Genomic DNA, 20733 nt, shown 5'->3' on the forward strand with positions numbered 1-20733 from the left:
TAATTTATTTTAAAGGACAGCTCTTAAAAAAAATAAAAAATAAAATAAAGACATCTCGAACAACTGTCCAGAAAACAAAAAGACTACCGGTCTAGTATACAGCCTTTTCTTTCCCCTTTGTCAGAAACATCACTCATTGCAAACAAAAACCAAGAAACAAAATAGGAGAAGCGAGAGTTACAAAGCTTCCAAAAACGCACCCACAATGCATTTTCTACACTGCATACTAACATTATATCATTAGTGACAACATCTAGGGTTTATATGCTATTCTAGTTTTTTTCAATCATTTCTTTTCAAACCGTTTTCTCTTCATTCCTGCCTATGCTGGCTTTCTAACACATTATTTTTATTTTCTTTTTTCATATCAAACATATTTAACCATATCTGATTTCCACAAATAAATACACGCAGGAGCATTATTAGACTTGTTTAGTGTCTAAGAGAGATGGAGAAAAATGATAGACCGCTTTCCTTTGTCCTTTCATAACTGTCAGAATCTGATTTTAAACCCTGAAAACAATTCTTTTTCAGAAAAATTCACCCAATTAAATGTATAGTAGTAATATCACAAATAGTCTTACCGCAAAGAGACAAATGGGTGTGTTCTTTCTGCCACTCGCATATGTAAAGAAGAAGAAAAAACAGAAAACGCAATAAGTGTACCTGGTTTTATGCAAGAAGACCCGAAGAACGTGATAAACCACCACGTGATAGAGCGAGATTTAAGGCTTGGAGAGAAAGGAGCCAATTCTTCGTTACGTTTTGTGTGGGCGGAAACGTTACGATCAGAAGAAAATGCAACTCGTAAATGTTTTTAAAATGACAAAACAAAATGACTAAATAAAAACAGGTTTGTTTTCAAATATTTATTAACAGAAACAAAAGAGGCTGACTAAGTAGTGGCCATTCATTGCCTGTATACATACCACATGATTTTGACTATGGAAAATCTGTAATAATTGCGACTAAACTGCTATTCGTTTCATAACATTTTTTAAAGGTTTCCTTTCTAGCAGTTGTCATGGTTTGGATTCTGGTCCTTGGATTTTTTGAGTTTCGAGAATATTTCTTGGAATTTGTTCTTGGGTTTGTTCTAAAAAGAAAATCAACAAGAGAAAAGAATTAGAAAAAGAAAATCAACTTTTCAATTAAAATTCCATAAACATAAAAATGCTTGGGTTGTTGGTATAGGAGTTTGATGATTTAAAACCTGAAACCTACATGCTTCGTTTTTTATTTAAATGTTGCAAGAGCTAATGGAAGTTATGATCACTGACAAAGGTGGAAAAATTCCAAGCGAACTTATATGCTTTAGCGCATCGATGCCACCGGTCGTATATATATATATATATATATATATATATATATATATATATATATATATATATATATATATATATATATATATATATATATATATATATATATATAAATATATAAATATATAGAATAAACGATAAAAATTTATATTCCAAACTTCATGATGTTGACAATCTTATAGTTTATTCCTTTAAATCAGTTGATTTATACAATTCTTGACAGTATCTGTTTCGTAGCGCAAAATCAATCACTTAATTATTGATTGAGATTGTTAGTACGAATAGTTGATTTTTCCTTTATTTGTAGCTTAGTTTAGTTTCGTATATTCGGCCATGTATATTAATTTATATTTTGCTGATATTATTTTCATAAGTATATATACATAACTTAGAATTAATAAATTTACTAATTATTAAATAGAACGTTTTGGTAGAAGATTCATAAATTAATAAACTAGTTAGTACGAACAGTCGGGTTTAATGACTGTGATTAAATTCAATATGGCGTTATGGAAAATATAAAAGTAGCTGCAGCTTCTATTCCAATTTTCGGATTTTCACCATGTCAAATCACATTGTAATTCCTTTTGACGAATTGATTGTTGCTATTTCTTCTAATAAGTAAAGGCCATAATAGATTCACAAATTGATATAATAATTAAGTGATTGATTTTGCGCTACTAAACAGATACTGTCAGGGATTGTATAAATCAACTGATTTAAAGGAATAAACTATAAGATTATCAAGATAATGATTTTTGGATTATAAATTTTTGTCATTTATTCTATATATTGCCCTGTAATCACATTGAGATTCTTATATAAGGATTTATATATAATAAGAAAAATATATTTCTACAGAAATATATATATATATATATATATATATATATATATATATATAAATGTATATATTAATATATATATGTAAATAAATATATATATATATAAATATATATATATATATTCATGCATATATATATATCTATATCTCTCTATATATAAAGATATATATATATATAATTATATATATTTAAATATATATGTAAATATATATATATAAATGTATATATAAATATATATATAAATATATAAGTAGATTGTAGTTTGCTTGAAGCATTGTTGAAGAAAATTATAAGGTAAAATTAAAAGCCAAGAACAATGCGAGATTTTTTTTATATAGAGTAAAATTAATAAATTTCTTTTTTTTGTTGTTTGTTTTTTCTTTTTCACACAAATTTTAACTCTAAACAACAGTAAATAGTATCATTGCTTATATGGACAAACTCGAAAGACACACCCTTAGTACCTGCTACTCTTATCTCCTTTTTACTAGATATATCGATGACGTTTTAATTATCACATACTCCCGCGAAGAAGCTATTAACATTTTCCACAAATTCAATAATGCCGACCCAAACTTAAAATTTACTATAGAACACCCAGACTCTTCTGAATCTCTTTCTCTACTTGATTTTAAAATACAAATAAAAAAAATGGTGCCATATGCACTGAATTCTACAGAAAACCCGCCAGCAAACGCCTCTTCGTACATTTCAAATCTGCACTACCTCTCAAGGACAAACTAAACTACGCACATGCCGAAATCTCACGCATACAAGACAAATGCACTAACATCTCCGACAAACATACACACACTAACAATTTCCTACAGACCCTCTCACTAAACGGCTACCCTAATACGATCCTATCCTCACTTAAAAAGAAAAAACGCAACACCCGACCCTTCTCTAACAATTGTTTTCTAAAACTACCCTTCCTCAGTGACAAAATCTCATCTTCAATCCGAAAAGCCATCCGCAGCGAGGGACAACATTCAACTCATCCACACTGGATCTACTTTAAGACAACAGCTCAACCGAAAACATCCATCGCATACACCTTCCCCTTGTTCACTCTCTAATTGCCCAATATCACACACAGGTTTATGCTTTAAGAACCACGTTGTTTACGACCTACAATGCGCTAAATGCAGTGCATCTTACATTGGAAGTACTACCAGATTGCTTCACCACCGCATTAAAGAGCATTTAAACACTACTGCTTCGTCGTTCTATAAACATATTCGCACTTGCATTAATTCAGAACCGGATTTTCACATCAATATTCTTGCTTCTTCAAGAAACGTAGGTCAACTGTAGGTATTCTCGAATCTTTAATTATTTCAAAAAATACTCCCACACTAAACAATAGACTGGAATTGAGCTCCGCTTTTATAATATAAGTTTAAAACATAAGAAAAACAATAATTAAAATAATAATATAAAAATAAATAAATAAATAAAAAAAAAAAATTATTGTTTTAAAATAATTAAAAGATTAATAAAATCTCATAGAGTTGCCCCCTTCAACCCTTGCTTGAATAGTCATCTCCCTTGATTCACAAACGCAACAAGTATTTTAAACACCAACTGATTTATTTTAACGCTCTCCTAACGTCATTTTTTGTTCTATATTTCGCGGTATCACGTGGCAAACTCTATAGCTGCTTTTCCAATTTTGAACGCTCTTCCGCTGTCTTCTCTTGAAAAAGGACTAATAGGTCTGAAATATATTGAGATTTATAACACCATTGAAAACATCAGGAAAAAAAAATTACTGTTGTTTAGAGTTAAAATTTGTGTGAAAAAGAAAAAACAAACAACAAAAAAAAGAAATTTATTTCTTTTGTTTTCATTTAATTTTACTCTATAAAAAAACATCTCGCATTGTTCTTGGCTTTTAATTTTACCTCATAATATAAATATATATATATAAATATATTTATATATATATAAATATATATAAGTACATATAAATATAAATAAATATATATATAACAAATATATATATAAATAAATATATATATAAATAAATATATATGTAAATAAATATATATATAAATAAATAAATATATATATATAAATAAATATATATATAAACAAATATATATATATATGAATAAAGATCTATATATATATAAATAAAGATAAATATATATATATAAATATATATATATAAATAAGTGAATATATATATAAGTATAAATAAATATATATATAAATATATATAATTATATATATAAATATATATAAATATATGTATAAATATGTATAAATATATATAAATATATAAATATATATATATATATATATATATGTGTGTGTGTGTGTGTGTGTATGTATATATATTGGTATGCACACGATTCACTCTTAAACAACTTAACCGATTATTATGAAATTCGGAACACAGCTGCTTATAATAATAGGTCCAAATATGGGCTATATTTAGTTTAATTCAGTTTTATAAAATGGACTAAAAGAATCCACATCGGTGTTCGAGTAGTTTTGTATCCACAAACAAGAATCTGAGTTCATGACGATGATATTGATGTTTAATAGTTTGTATATCCATCGGTAATTGGAAAAGTTTGAGTGACACAGCTGCAAATATGTCCATAAACAGAATCCACATCAACAATCACAAATGAAAACATAATCATAAACACATTCTTTCACTGTTTAGAAATATAGAAAAGTTTTGTAGTTTTATTATTCGGCTGATCTACTTGAAACTTACTTTGCATTCTCCATTAGCTGCTTTGTAGAAGATCCTTTTTTTCCTTTTAAGTGTTTGAGAGAGAATAAAAAAATATTGTATCGAAAATAATCTCTCTATCAGTTATTAATATAATGCAAAAATATTTTTTATAAATCAACATCGGTGTTCGAATGGTTTTGTATCCATAGACGATCAAAAACGGTTACAATGATGACACAGATGTTTAATGGTTTGTACAACAATCGGTAAGTGAAAATACAGAACAACGTGCTTGCATCTCGGAATTGTCTGTACCAGTAACAATATGCACATGAAGGGTGCATATATTTACCAGCTGAACTCTTTATGAAAGCGCGTATATTTATGAAACTAAAATCGAGTTAATCAAAGTTTGCCCCTATAAGGCCTTTGTCTTATAAATTTTAATCACACAAAACACATGCTAAACTATTTCACAGTTTTGGGATTGAGTTATGTTTGAAAAACTTCCATTTTAAAAGTTCATATTACCTTCAGTTTGTAATTAACTTACCAAGTGACTCATCTCTTATTTAATTACCATCTAACACACACACCCTCTCTCACTGTATGTTCCTAACTATACCCGCTCTTGTTTTATATGGTATCTATCACTTTCCCTTCCGTCACTCTCACTGTTTATTAATAATTCAGAAGAATAAAGAATGCCGAGATTGGAATAATATCACCACTAGTAGTGAATACTATTTAACCCGTAGCTTGAGAGAGAGAGAGAGAGAGAGAGAGAGAGAGAGAGAGAGAGAGAGAGAGAGAGAGAGAGAGAGGGGGGGGGAGAAAGAGGAGAGAGAAAGAAAGAAATAAAGAGAAAAAAGTCTAATTTTTTATTTTATCTTGTTATTTTTATATTAAACTGGTCTTGTAAGCCCATTTTTCCTGACTTAAACAATCTAATCTGAGCTCTGTTTTTCTAATATATATATATATATATATATATATACATACATATATATATATATATATATATATATATATATATATATATATATATATATATATATATATATATATATATATATATATATATATTCCTCGATTATATTTTAGTATACAGGCTTGAAACTTTATATATAGGAGATTTGGATCCGTGGAGTTAATTCGACTTGGTCTTTAGCTGCTAAACTGAAAAAAAAAATTGGAAATTGGCAGGTAGAAGACGACTTAAAGTGCTCTTGTATGCATGCGCAAATATACATTAATACGTTAAAGTTGGTTCATTTGTACTATTTCCTATCCATCTGACGATAGCTCAAATGATAACGACTAAATCTAGGGCGCAAAATGTTTTGGTTTTGATACTAACTGCTGGCACCCAAGTCAATGTAAAAACGTTCTCTTGGCGTATGACCTCAAGTGATCGTTGCTCAGCTGTCTTTTCAAATTCTCGTTTGTCTTTAGCTTTTTTTTGTGTTTTTTGTTTTTTTGTTTTTCATCTGATGATGATTTGACAAAAAACTGAAGAGCTATGATACAGCGAAACAGTCTGTCTGTGGAATGTAATTATTTTTAGTTTTGATTAATAGATTTTTCATTAAATATTTGCTTAAACCTGTTTCTTATACGCATTAAAATAATACAAAAGAATTAGAAACCTATGAGAATTTTTCTACGATTAGATGTTGATACTCTTGTTTGGTTTCTTGAATGTTTTACATGATGGCAGGAAGGACGAGAAGTAGGGAGAGAAAAGAATTAAGAAAAAGAAACGTGGCGTGAGGAGGGGGAATAGTAGTAGTAGCAACACGAGAGGAGAGTAAGAGGATAACATAAATAGATTAGTGACGTAGAAAAAATATATAATTATATGTTTCATTTTGTTATGTGGTAAGCTGATCTACTCAGTTCAGGAACAATGGACTTACCCAGAGACAATATCGATGTAGCGATTTGTGGCAGTTATGGCCCCAGAATCATGATGCGTATTTCCGTAACATACTTTTGCTAATAGACTTTTTGTTACCTATACCTCTGTGTTTGTCTTAATTATTAACTGGCATACAAGTCTACAACAAACTTCAGTGTAATGAATAAACTAATATCCGATTTACCAATGTTTACCCAACAGGTTGGCTTTTGTTTTTAATAAAAACCTGCTTTAAAAACCCCATTATATAAGTTAAATATTCCATTCAGCTTTAGTAAAGGCCATTTCTTTCTCAGTATAAGGAGAGTAGAAAGTGAATCTTGGTTTTACTTTTGGTAGCCATTTCGGCTTCTTTTATTTTGTCCTTTAGTCCTCACATTCCATAAGCGATATTTTTTAGCAAAAAGGGGAAATTGCTGATTTCTGATTCAGACAACCCTTATCGCTGACTACTTGTAGACATTGAAGTAGTATTTTTATCTCTTTTCGTCAACTGCTTCATGCATTTTCTGAAACTATTTTCATTTAAAAAAAAAATGAACTAATTTATAATTGTTACTCGAGCAATGTTGACACAGTACCTGAGCAGGTCAATGCTCATATTTATGTAACTTATATATTATTTTATAACTCGTATGGAGATAAATATTTGTGAATTGCTGTGGACAATAATACGATATTAGTAATTACGTAAAAGAGCTAGTAACTACGATAAATTCATTTACGTGTTGCTTTTATTGGTAAAAACATTCGAAACTTTTTAAACAAAAATAATTCATTTCGAACATATACTGAATAAGCTTTATGTTTACATTTTTTCGGATTATATATATATATATATATATATATATATATATATATATATATATATATATATATATATATATATATAAGATCACTTCGTTTCAAAATAAAATATGTAAATTTTGTTTGTATTGCTGTATGACTTTTGAATTTTCAAAACACGCATCCAGTTGAAAATTCCTTTAGACTTACGCATAATTCGAACGTGGATATTGATATCTGCCTGTTGCATTTTTGATCAATCAATAATATGTTTCTATTTGCGCACGAACAAACTAAAACATCATAACATTAACCCAGTATAATTCGGAATACTACAAATTTGTTTATATATATATATATATATATATATATATATATAATATTTTTTATTTACATAGACAAATATTGCATAGTCGTTACACTAGCAGTGTCAGAAGTCGCCATTAAAAATGCGTGACAAAAACTTTAATAATTAGACTCATTATCTTTCGAAGCTTATAACTACTTGAAAAATGTAATTTAAACCCTAATTTTTTTCAAGAGAAGGAGCAAAGACCAAATTTTAAAATAATAACAGGTTTAATAGCAAAATATGCTATATTTGTTTCTTTTTAAATCGTTTTTCTTTAAAAAAGATTTCAAGAAAATCAACGAATTTTAACTTACTTCGAATATAATATATATATAAATTCCAAAAAATCACTTACCTATAAAAATACTAATCAATGGGCAATTCCAGTCTTCATTGTAAAAAATTTATCCATATTTATATTTTATATTCCAGGTACTTTTTAGATAAAATATTTTTTTAAGCAAAGATTAAAAAATACCGCGATTTTAAGTTGTCATATCAGATAGTCACTGAGCGGGGTTGTCTCCCTTTCTTTCAGTTGAGAACAACGGTGGCCTAAAAGCGCCATAATTAATCCCCCTTTCTTTTTCTGACATGTGTTTGCTGTCAACAAAAGTTAGTCCAGATGGGTCACCGTACTTGAGAAATGATCACATTCACTCATAAGTAAGCTTACTTTTATAAACAACCCCCTCGACAAACTTTCCATTTTTTTAAAATTCTCTTAAAGAAATACATGAGTTTTTGATTTAAAATATTTTATTTCTTCTTCATAGAATGATTTTTTTTTAATATCTAAAATAAAACAACATTGAATGAAATAGAAAAAAAATTATAGTTGGTATCCAATATTACTGGACAATATTTTCAAAATATAAGGTTCTACTTAAAAAATATCAACGTGTTCTCTTTTTTTGACTTTACAGGTAAATTTGCACATAACTATTCGTTTGTTTTTGTTTTAAATTAGATTGTTTTATTTATTGATCGTTTATCTTCAATTTCTGATATATAAATATGACGGGAGAAAATTATTTTCATTTTAATAGATATTTCAAAATGAGAGCAGTGAATTAAAAAAAGCGTTTGTCTAGAATTCAGTTTATTGGAAAGAGAATAAAATTTCACATTAAACCTGCAAATATCGTAAAAATTGAACCAATAGAATAATTTTGATAGATTTTTAAAGTGAAAAAATTGAAAAAAAAATTAACTCGTAAAATTCAATTCATTTCATTACGTGGAAAAAATGGCTGTATGAGCGCGCGCATGCACTTTGTAAACACTTTTTTAAATAAAAAAATCATATTTCTATTATGTTTTAAAAAACTTTATTAGTTTATTTTGGAAATATATTTCATAAAGAAATAGACCAACCCACTTTAAAAAAAGAAATTACGAGTTTTTATATTTTATTCGCCATTTTGTGTTAGGGGTGTCAAAAATTCCCAAAAGCACCTCCTGAGGCGACAGAAATAAAGCTTGTCTACTATTAAAAATAGCTGGTTCTTAAATGAAGAGAGAGAGAAATACATTTTTTTTAATTATAAAATTAAAATATATACTCGCTAACTTGAGGTGGAAGGGGTGACATTATAAACTCCCAAAGAAGGTAAAAGGGACGACGGCTAAAAAGAAAGAAAAAAGAAGTGATAGCAAAAAAAAAAAAAAAAAAAAAAAAAAAAAGGAGAAGAAAAAATAAAAGAAAAAGAAAAGAATAGAATGGAAAGGGGGGAGGAAATGGACTCAGTGTATTTACATTACATTACTATAATGGATGGGGAGGGGTGAAAAGAATATGGCAAGCAAAAAAGCGTTTAACATGACATGTCAAAGGAAGAAAGTGACTTAAAATGGGTGTGTGGAAAGTGACAGGTTAGTAAAAAGGATTTTATAGATTAGGTTTCCACCCAGATACGAATACTCATGTCATAAATCTATAAGGACAGCGAGTAAATATTTTAATTTTATAATAAAAAAATATATTTCTCTCCCTTCATTTAAAAACCAACTATTTTGCAGAGTAGAAAAGCTTTATTTTTGCCGCCTAAGGAGGTGCCTTTTGGCTTTTTCAATAAGCCAATTGTTCCGAACCATTAGCATGTTCAGTGTAGCGACTATGTAATATTTGTCTGTATAAATAAAAATATTATACTTTGCTCTATTTATTGAGCACTCTTAACCTCGTTTTAATTCATGAATTTTATCTCCCGAATACTTTAAAACTTGGTATATATATATATATAAAAGTGAAAATATCTCTGTGTATCTGTGTATCTGTGTGTCTGTGTGTCTGTGTAATTTCCCTACGCAATAACTCTGCCAATTTTTAGTCTACAGACTCGAAATTTGATATACAGATTACTGAGATTTGGGAAAATCGATGTGATTGGTTTTTGGCCAGAAATTTGGCGTCAAGAGGTCAAAGTTCAACGATTTGACCTTTGAAAACTCTACCAAACTCCTCCGACAATTTTGGGTCTACGCACTTGAAATTTTAGATATAGGTTTCTTGGACATGGATCTAAATTAATAAATTGATTTGAGCCCAAAACAATAAAGTGTAAGGGGTCATAATAGGGATCAAAGTTAAAAAAAAATTGACCTCTGCGGTCTCTTCCAAATTACTCAGACAATTTCTGGTCTAAATATTTGAAATTTTACATAAAGGGTATTCAGAGATAGGGCAAACTTTTTCATCAGTTTGGGTCGAAAATTTTTAGTTACCAATACAGAAATGTATGTATGTATTTCTGTTTGCATGTCTGCCTTAAACTTTCAATAGAGGCGACGGATTTTACCAAGATCAGTATCGTTTTAAAGTTCGACCTTTCATACGACAAATATCGAAAAATTGTCCAAAAACATTAATATCTTCCCCTTCAACTAGACACTTTTCTACAGGGGGGGGGTCACTTTTTTCGCCGATATTTTTTTAAAGTTATCCTCTCCTTTAGATTGTCTAGTCTTAATTTAAAAAAATGTCGCTTCCGGTTTAGCAGTGGTCGTAACAGCATAAACGTTAGGTTTTACCCCGTTCTTTTCCTCCTTTGCGGTACGGGTTCGAGCCTGCCTTCCTACTACCACTTTTTTTTTTTTGCTCAACATACACATCCAAACACTCGGGCAACGCCGAGCACCCATGCTAGTATATATATATATATATATATATATATATATATATATATATATATATATATACGAACACATACACACACACACACACACACACACACACACACATATATATATATTAAATTTTTAGTCCATTAAAAAAGAACAAAAGTTATAGATCGTTGACTTAGAGTGACTGCTTGACTGCTTTAGGGCAAATTGATGTTTTTTTTTTACATGGAGGTCACCACTTACCAAGGCCCGGAAGCCACTCAGGGATAACGGTTATTGCGTGTACAGTAATCAATGAGATAGTATTGTAGTAATCATTAGTATTGGAGATTTGATAAAGTGTCTTACTTAAGGGGGCCTTTGTATATAGTTTAATGCACTTTTTACATTAAATACAGATCATTTTAATCCCTAACTGTATACTGAATAGATACCACAATATTTAGTTCGTTGCACCATATCACAATAAAGGTCAATACAATATTTCAGCATGATCGGCGCAGTAATTTCCGAGAAAAAGTGGAATTTAAATACTAATCAATATTAATATCTAAATGTGCATCAAACTGATACTATAATACTTAGTTCGATGCACAATATCATAACAAAGGTCAATGCAAAATTTCAACCGATTGGCCGAGTTGTTTCTGAGAAAAAGTTTAACGGACAGACAGACAAACAGACAATGAGTAATATGATATAAATTGTAGAAAATTAATTAAGGTATATTTATGCATTATTGTCCGTGTGACTTCAGAAAACTTAAAGATGAAACAGCATTTAAAAAAAAAGAAGAGAAAAGCTACCTTGAAACGTAAAACCCTGAGTTTTTTGTAATCCATGGGCGTCATTTGGATATTGTCAACTGCATTCACATCAGCGCCGAGTTCAATGAGGTAGTCAGCAATAGTGTCGAGTTTGGCGATGTTAGCATGATGAAGGGCTGTCTTGCGTTTGTTATCGGCAGCATTAACATCCGCACCGTATTCAACAAGGAGATCCAGGAAGTAGATTTCGTCTTTCTCTACAGCATAATGCACCGGGGACAAACCCTGGAGGTCTCTGGCATTGACATTTGCCTTGGCTGCGAGCAAAACGTCAACCACTTTCCGGTGACCATGTTCAATGGCAATCATTAGAGGTGTTTTACCGGTGCTCGTTGTCTTGTCGACAAGCACCGCGTTGTCAATAAGCAGTTTTACAATCTTCGCTTCGCCGACCTCTGAGGCGATGTGCAGCGGAGTCTTGTGGCACATGGTTGAAAAATTAACATTTGCACCGTAACTTATTAGCAGTTTTGCAATCGGATAACAATTTACAGAGCAGGCGGCATGAAGAGGCGTTCGGCCCATCAGCTTCTCTTTGGTGTCGATAGTCAGGATGCTGCGGTTAAGAATCTGTTTTGTGATCTCTACGTTGCCGGCTAGAACGGCATACTGGAGTAAAGTTTTACCAGCTTCATTTCGCATGTTGACGTTAGCACCGTATTTTATCAAAGTCTTTGAGATTTCAGGCTGGTTTGCTGTAATGGTCAAATGTAGTGGCGACTGCAATGACCTATTCAGCATGTTAATAGAAGCCCCATAATCCAGAAGCAGGTTGACGATAGCCACATTTCCGATTATCACAGAGTAGTGAAGGCAGCTCATACCATTTTCGTCGCACTGGTCGGGCGGGGAACCCTTTCTTAACAACAACTGTACAGCGTCGTACTTCTTACACAAGGTCATCTTATGCATCAATGTTTTCCCGGTCTTCCGGGATACCACTTCGTTAATCTGCGCACCTCTGCTTATGAACATTTCGGCCAATTCAAGATGTCCGTATATCAAAGCATAGCAGAGAGGACTGAAGCCTTTGTTGTTCCTGCAGTTAAGATTCACGTCCAACTCCATGATCTTGGTCAGAATGGTCAAGCGGTTCCTCCGGATAGCCAAATGGATCGGGGTTTCACCTTCCATGTCGATGGTCGTGCACACCTCGCCCGAATGAGGTAAGCTCCCCAAAACCTTTATAAATTCTTCATCATTACGGTGGCATATAATTTCACACATCCTGTTGGCCATCTGGTCCGATTGATCAGCAGCTGACTGACGCATATTCTGCATTTTGTCTACTCAACATCAAACTGAAAAAGAAAAGAAAAAAAAAAACGATGTTTATAGGCACAATAAGCCGTCCCCCCTTAAAAATATATACCAGATGTTTTGCCCATTAAAAAGAAATAAAGTTATAGCCGCTAACTTAGAATGAGGTCTTTATGCAAAATTAATGGTTGAATAAGATTAAATTAATGCTCATTTTTTCATTAAGTACTAATCTCTATTAATCCCTATTAGTCCTTAACTGTGCATCGAACGCATATCATAATACTTAGCTCACTGCGTCTTATAATATCAAAGGTATACAAAATTTTAGTCAGATCGGTTCAGTGATTGCTGCGAAAAATACAGACGAAGAGAAATATAATATAGATAAAATTAAATCTGACAACAAGTACTACTGCTGGTCCCCACAACTGGAAACCAGTAGCTGTGGTTGAAAGCATATACGGTAGACAAATGCAATAAAGTTGTCGCAACCAGACACCACCTACATCTGTGGCATCTGTAACAGAACTGATTGATCCAGGATAGGCTTGCACAGTCATAGCAGATGCTGAAATTTGCCAATGGACAAATCTGAGGCGCAGAAATCCATTGATACGTAGAACAAACAATAATAACTAGTAATAGTATTATTAGCAAGTGATAAAACGAATAAAAATACATCCAGATATAAAGCTGAATGAAAGATTTGATTAATAAAATAATAAAAGTATTAAATTAATCCCGATTGATAGTATTGATAATACAAAATTGAAATTTAAAATGGCGTAATGTAAATATATTATAAGGTATTTACAGCTTCTCTTCCAATTTTCGGATTTTTAATCATGTCAAAACGCACTTTGTTTCCTTTTGACGGATTGATTGTTGCTATTTCTTCTGATGAGTTAAGGACAAAATAGATTAACTGATTGATATAATAATTAAGTGATTGATTTTGTGCTACGGAGCAGATACTGTTAAGAATTGTAAATATCAACTGAATTAAAAGAATAAATTGTAAGATGGTCAACATCATGAACTTTGGAATACAGACTTTTGTCATTCATTCATTATAGTATTGGTAATATTTATCTTTATTGAAAAAAAATAATCGTTCATTTAATAGACGAAGCGTTAGTTTGGTAGTGCGACATTGCGACAAGTCCATTCTGGATTATTTTTGTTTCCGATTAGAATGGGAAAGTTGTTTCCTCCGTCACCATCTGATCCGTGAAAAGCAAATCGATTTCAATAACTTACCTATAGGGTCGTGCGAAACATAATGGTATTTATTAGGTACGGGCAAAAAAGGGTGGACAACGATAGGGGGACCTAGTTTTGAAAGCCGATTTATCATAATTTTTTTGTAGGTTTCCGACTACTTGTTGATTGTATTTGAAAGATTAAAGACTAAAGTTAATTTCCAAAAGGAAAAAATATTTGTACACGTGAAAAAAAAAAAAAAAAAAAGGTTATGAAAAATGTTTTCACGGCGAGCTACTCAATTCAGCTAAATTTTGAAGTTAAATAAATTCATTGTAAAAAATCCTTTAAAAGATAAATATTAGTTTTCTGGGTCTATTTAAAAGATAATTAGTAAAGTAAAGTTCTAAGATATTGAATCAAATTAAAAAACAACAACACCTTGTTTGTGCAAAAAAACTTAATTAGCCCTCAAAAAGCAAGTAATTTACCGTTCGCCCAAAACGCAACAAACTAAAAAAATGTAAACACGATTATAAGTAGACCCAAAATTTCAGCCAATCAAAACGCTGTTTCAAAATGAAGTCATGATAGTAAAAGGAGGCGTAGGTGTCAGATTTCTTTTTTTTTCCCAGACGTGCATCCATACATTTCTATTCTGAACGTTTGTATCAATTTTTATCATTTTTTAATTTAATTATTTTTCTGTTCCTGTTTTTAAATTATTTTTTTTTTATTTATTGTTCGAGATTATATAAAAATTATGTTACGCTGAAAGTTTCACATTCTTGCGAGCAAGGAAATTATTAAAATCTTGCATAAAAAAATTATGCGAAATCTGTAATTAAAAAAAAATGTAGAAATATTTTCGCTATTATAATTTTTTTGTGTGAAAATATTAAATAAACAATGCTTGATTCAATGGTAATATCGGTAGTTCGAGAAATTCATTCTTCTTCGAGGTATATCGAATTCATTAATACGGAATTTAGGGGCTTTTTTCGTAATGTTCCTGTAAAAATTATTATTTTTTTTTATCATTACAAATTACAATGCATTATTTATATAAAAAAGCAAAAATAAATTCTTGCATTTTATATTTATTGCTGAAAATTATAATTAATTATTTAGTAAAGGTACTTTTTGTTTAAACAAAATAATACATTTCCGCTCAGATTTAAATAAAATTAATTCATCTATTATATTCCACGATCATTAATTGATAAATACTGAAGATTTCATTAAAATTGGTTAATTTCCTGATTTTTGGTGAATTTTTAAGTAAAGGGAGTTTACACATTTTGAGCATCGGCATTCATTTTGCCCGTACCTAGTATTTATGTTACCGCGATAAAGGCGAGTGTGTACGTGCATTAAAAGTTGCCGGACATGAAAGCATGAGGAAAATAAAATTCTGCCTACAAATGCAGATGAGAATTTACCAACCATCCTACTCTTTGCATTTTTTTTTAATTCATAAAAATGCCCCCCCCAATTATTTTTAAAAATCAAACTTTTTTCACGTTTATTAAAAAAATCTACATTTGTTCTAATTTTATTTTCAGAACTTATACAAAGAAGTCACTGTACTAAAATAGTAATGTTATTATTTAGAAACCCATTCTTAACACGAGGAAGTGAAGGTTTTGTAACTATTCTGTACTTTAGCGATTGACAAAATGGAAGGGTTGTTTAAGAGTTATTTGACGGAGTCCCTCAGGTAATTATCTATTTAATACGAAATTTTCGCCAATTATTAAATGAAGAATGAACTTCACAACAGTGTAATTTATTTTTCATATATATATATATATATATATATATATATATATATATATATATATATATATATATATTATCAATACAGCGGGAAAGAAATGTTTACCTGATATAATGCGAGATAAACTTCAATTTAATATCCCCCCCATCTCCCCCCCTCTCTCTCTCTCTCTCTCTCTCTCTCTCTCTCTATATATATATATATATATATATATATATATATATATATATATATATATAAAAGCTCAATACAGACACAATAGAAAGTAGAGCTTATTACAGCGAAAAATAAAAGAATTTAAAACTGTAAATTAAAATTTACAATTAAACTTTATTATTCTACAGAATACTCCAAAAGCAATTTTCAAAGTCCTTATTCCACAGATTTTCAAAGAATGGCACTCTTGCTATTCTTCTCATTAGAGGAAACTAAGAAATGAGCAAATTATGATTGTAGCAAAGCTAAAATTTGCTTGTTGATGCATTAGATGAAACAACAATTTATGATATTTAGTCATAAACTACAAGAAAAACATTAAAAAAAAATATATACATGAAACAATTGAAAAAGAGCCCCGAAAAGGCATGTTTTTTAAACCCTAAAAGTCCCAGAGGGATGCGAACAAAAATTTTGGCAGGTTCACCCATACTAAAGTTATATTAAGAACAATGGACCCCACATTTTGGCCAAGTTTCAGGAAAATCTAATAGATGGATCAAACGCTATGGGGCAAAATGTGTCATTTTTGGCCATTTTGGGGCATGTTGACCTGTTTTGAGTCCCTAGGGACGCCAAATCCCAGTGTGAATGGATAACGGTGCCGTTTCAGGCCTTAAGACATGTATATTTGAGTTTATCACCGTGAAAAACCACTATATAATCAGACATATAAAGTTTTTGTTGAGAAATATGAAAAAAGAGCCACAAAAAAGAGGCGTTTTTAGCAATAAAAGTCCCCGGAGACGGGAACCAGAATTTTGCGAGGGTCACCTATACTGGATTTAACAATAGGCTCCACATTTTGGCCAAGTTTAAAAAAAAATCTAACCAAAAGTTATGGGGCATTTATTTTACCACTTTCGAGCCCTTGAGGGCGCAACGGGAAGTTTTGTAAAAATATTTCTTTTTACTGTGCACATCTATTTAATAAAATACAATTTGTGGCAAATTTTCAGGAAGAACTAATGGACGGTAATCTGGCAATAGTACAGATGCACAAAAACATGGACGCCACTGAAAACATAGGTTCCTCTCCGATAAATCGGGGGATAAAAAACAGACAAACCGGGAATAACATTTTAGCCTGGGTATTGAATCCCTCATTGGTGATCCGCAAGGCGAAAGAGAACTCCTTTTAAGAAACAATATATCAAGAATTATAGTTCCAATGGCTTAAATTTCAAAATGTGAATATATATATATATATATATATATATATATATATATATATATATATATATATATATACATATATATATATATACATATATATACATATATATATATATACATATATATTTACATATATGCATTATATATATATACATATATATATATATATACATATGTACATATATACATATATATACATATATATACATATGTACATATATACATATATACACATATATATACCTGTATGTTTTCACCACCTGCGCCCTGATCCCCGTTTGGCCCTAAATGAAATGAACGGCTATCGTCTTGAAGCATCCTGCTTTGGCAAGCTTCTGAAACTGAGCTTCAATCCTAACCTAAAACCAAAGTAGCTGAAAAAAAATGATTGTATCATTCTTACCATCCCAGAAAGTATTTCACCCCTGACACACTGCTCTACCTGTACAAAAGTCAAATAGTCATAAGAAGGAGTACTACCGTCATATCCAAGGAGGAGCTGCCAAGAGTATCCTTTCCTTCCTTGACAGGATACAAAATCAAATTCGAAATATAGTGGGCTTTTCGCCTCCATACTTCCTTTTCTTTCGAAGAAGAGAGGTTGCGGGTCTATCTCTGCTCTATCGTTATTTTCATGGCATGTGCTCGACTGAACTTCTAAGCATACCCTCCCGTAAAACATTCGCAACAAATACTCGTCTAACTACAACAGTTGTCAACAATTTCCCCTACTCTCTATCTTTGCCTAAAATTAAACGAAAATTCTATAAGCAAAGTTTCTTTCTCAGAACTATCGATCTGTTGAACACAATACTGCCAGGCTACTTCCCAGCTAACTATAATAATATATTAATTAATAATTAAGCCCTATCCAAGTTTCACTGTTACTGATCATCACGATGTCTCACCGTCCACTTGACACTCATTTAGCCATTATCGTTGAATGGCCTTTAAGCCTTGATAAGTGGTGACTTATAAGTAAAAAAAGAGTATCAGTTATTAACAACTTTAGTATTCCTTGTACTTATAATTTTCCATCGTATATCGACGCCATCGTCCGATTCCATGAATTCTGAATTTGATCTGTCATTCTTGGCCAGATAGTTTTCCTCATAACTTCAACCTTAGTCTTTTTAAAGACTAATCGGCGCAAATAACAACGAACGTCCCAAGAGTGTCTATGATGTTTGTTGTATACATTAAGAATATCTGGTACTCAAATTTAAACGTCTGAGTAGCGACCATGTGTTGGCTTGCTTTCTTGAGACTGGCAGTTGCCATGCTGTAATATAATGATTTCTGACAAGAATCGGATGTAAACGGAACTATTATAATGATAAAGAAACGCTAATACTAAAGAGAAAGTTGCATTTTCACACACACACACACACACACACACACACACACACACACACACACACACACACACACACACACGATAAATATAAATCCGATCTTAAAAATAGTTTTTCTTCTCTTATAGATAAAAAAGAACTTTTACAGGGAATGTTTTACGTTACACTGATGTAACCTTGACCGATATACTGTAAAATATTCCCCCCCCTGTAAAAATTCTTCTTTCTTATCTATAAGAGAAGAAAAACTATTTTTAAGATCGTTAAGCCCATATATCAGCTGACGTGATATTGTAAACAAACATAGACGGAATTTGATGAGCGACATTATCATCATTATTATTTTTTTTCTAATTAATCCACCAGGCAAATTATTCCTAGTAATATAAAATATTCACTAGAAAATTGATTCGATAATAATACATACGCAATCTACATAAATTAAAATATCATGTTTAAGCGTATTGTACGACCGAGCAACAGCGGGCGTCTAGCAAGTATTTATATATAAACTAAATCATAATTTTATACAGTTTATGTTGGTATTTACTTGCTTCTTATTAATGCGGCGGCATTTTGGTTGTTTAAAGATAGTATAGAAAGGATCGATAGGCATTCTCCGATATAGACACCTTAGGCGATTGACAATAACTTCTGACGGTGGAGGTAATGCCTGAAGGAGTGCATCTTCTATCTCTGAGCTGAACTATATCTCATACCGAAAAACATGATATGTGATCCAAGTCAGTCACTAGATTGACAAAAAACGACCCTCGGCTGGTATAACATCTTACGAACATAATCTATGTCATCTACTGGTTTGCATAGAATCGACTTCCCAAACTTCAGGAGAGTTACATAATTAGCCGTAATAGTTACTGTGTGATACTATGGACTTCCCCTTAAAGTGTAAGGAAGTTAAAAAAGAGGGGGGGAAATAAGAAAGTGAGGTTAGTAGAAAGGCAATAGGAAGAAAGTTCTTCACCAAGGCATAAAAAAGGTGTTAAAAACAGGATGGTTAATCAAGGTGTGGCAGTGACTTAAGCAAAGAACATAGAGATCAATATATTTAGAGTTTACAGACAATTTTAGGAATGAGAGTAAGTTTTATTACAGTAAACGGCAGTTTATATTTTACGAACAGTCTAGAGTTTGCAACCATTTAAAAACACTTCCCAGTTTGAGGCAGTCGACGATAGATTACTGCTTAAATCAGACCAAAGCTTAGCAGTCCTAAATAAACTGATGTCAACCGACGAGAAAGAGGCATCGACAGATGACTAACATACGGATATAATTGTTTAGAGGATCTATGATGTCACATACGCACCCAGAGCCAAACTGATAATTACGGAATGTGTGAAAATTTGTGTGCTCTTTGTTGGAATCTTCTATTTCTCTTACATTTTTTATTTTTATACTTGTGAACCAATGATTGCCGCCTCAGTAATCGCCAATGTGAAAGACGACGACACGACCAGAAGGAGAATGGAAACTAAAAGCGAAAACCACGGAAAAAACTGTAGGAGTTGGAAATTTTTTTCGAGTGAGGAAATACATGGAATGTTATAAGATCTGTTATGCCGAGTTCAAATCCGATCAGACACATAGACAAAATGTTAGCGTACGTATAACATTATATATATATATATATATATATATATATATATATATATATATATGTATGCATATTTATATATATACGAGCAAACAGTTAATAAAACATGTTAAAAACACTTTGAAAAAGAGTTAAAAACATATTTAATCTGAAAAGGAAACACTTGATAAGTGGATAGTCCTTAATCCGCGGAGTTTCGAATAAATATTTTCCTTCTCATCAGAGGGTAGGAATTAGCAAAATGCGGG

At 31.2% G+C, this 20733-nt stretch overlaps 1 protein-coding gene across 3 annotated transcripts in view; it reads right to left on the minus strand.

Annotated features, from left to right (window-relative positions):
• Positions 1–863: 863 nt before the first annotated feature.
• The window catches only part of LOC145279651 (uncharacterized), a 71612-nt gene continuing 51742 nt past the window's right edge, over positions 864–20733 (minus strand). For all 3 annotated transcript variants that reach the window (XM_080130881.1, XM_080130882.1, XM_080130884.1), the window contains exons 2-3: positions 11854–13175; positions 864–1096 (exon numbers count right to left, since the gene is read on the minus strand). In XM_080130881.1, the coding sequence (XP_079987007.1) occupies positions 1013–1096; positions 11854–13155 (1386 nt within the window). In that variant the 5' untranslated portion in view covers positions 13156–13175 and the 3' untranslated portion in view covers positions 864–1012. The remainder of the gene's footprint in view (positions 1097–11853; positions 13176–20733) is intronic.

Source organism: Euprymna scolopes, chromosome 7 (assembly GCF_053919585.1).
Source record: "Euprymna scolopes isolate OS-2025 chromosome 7, ASM5391958v1, whole genome shotgun sequence".
Classification (NCBI taxonomy): domain Eukaryota; kingdom Metazoa; phylum Mollusca; class Cephalopoda; order Sepiida; family Sepiolidae; genus Euprymna; species Euprymna scolopes.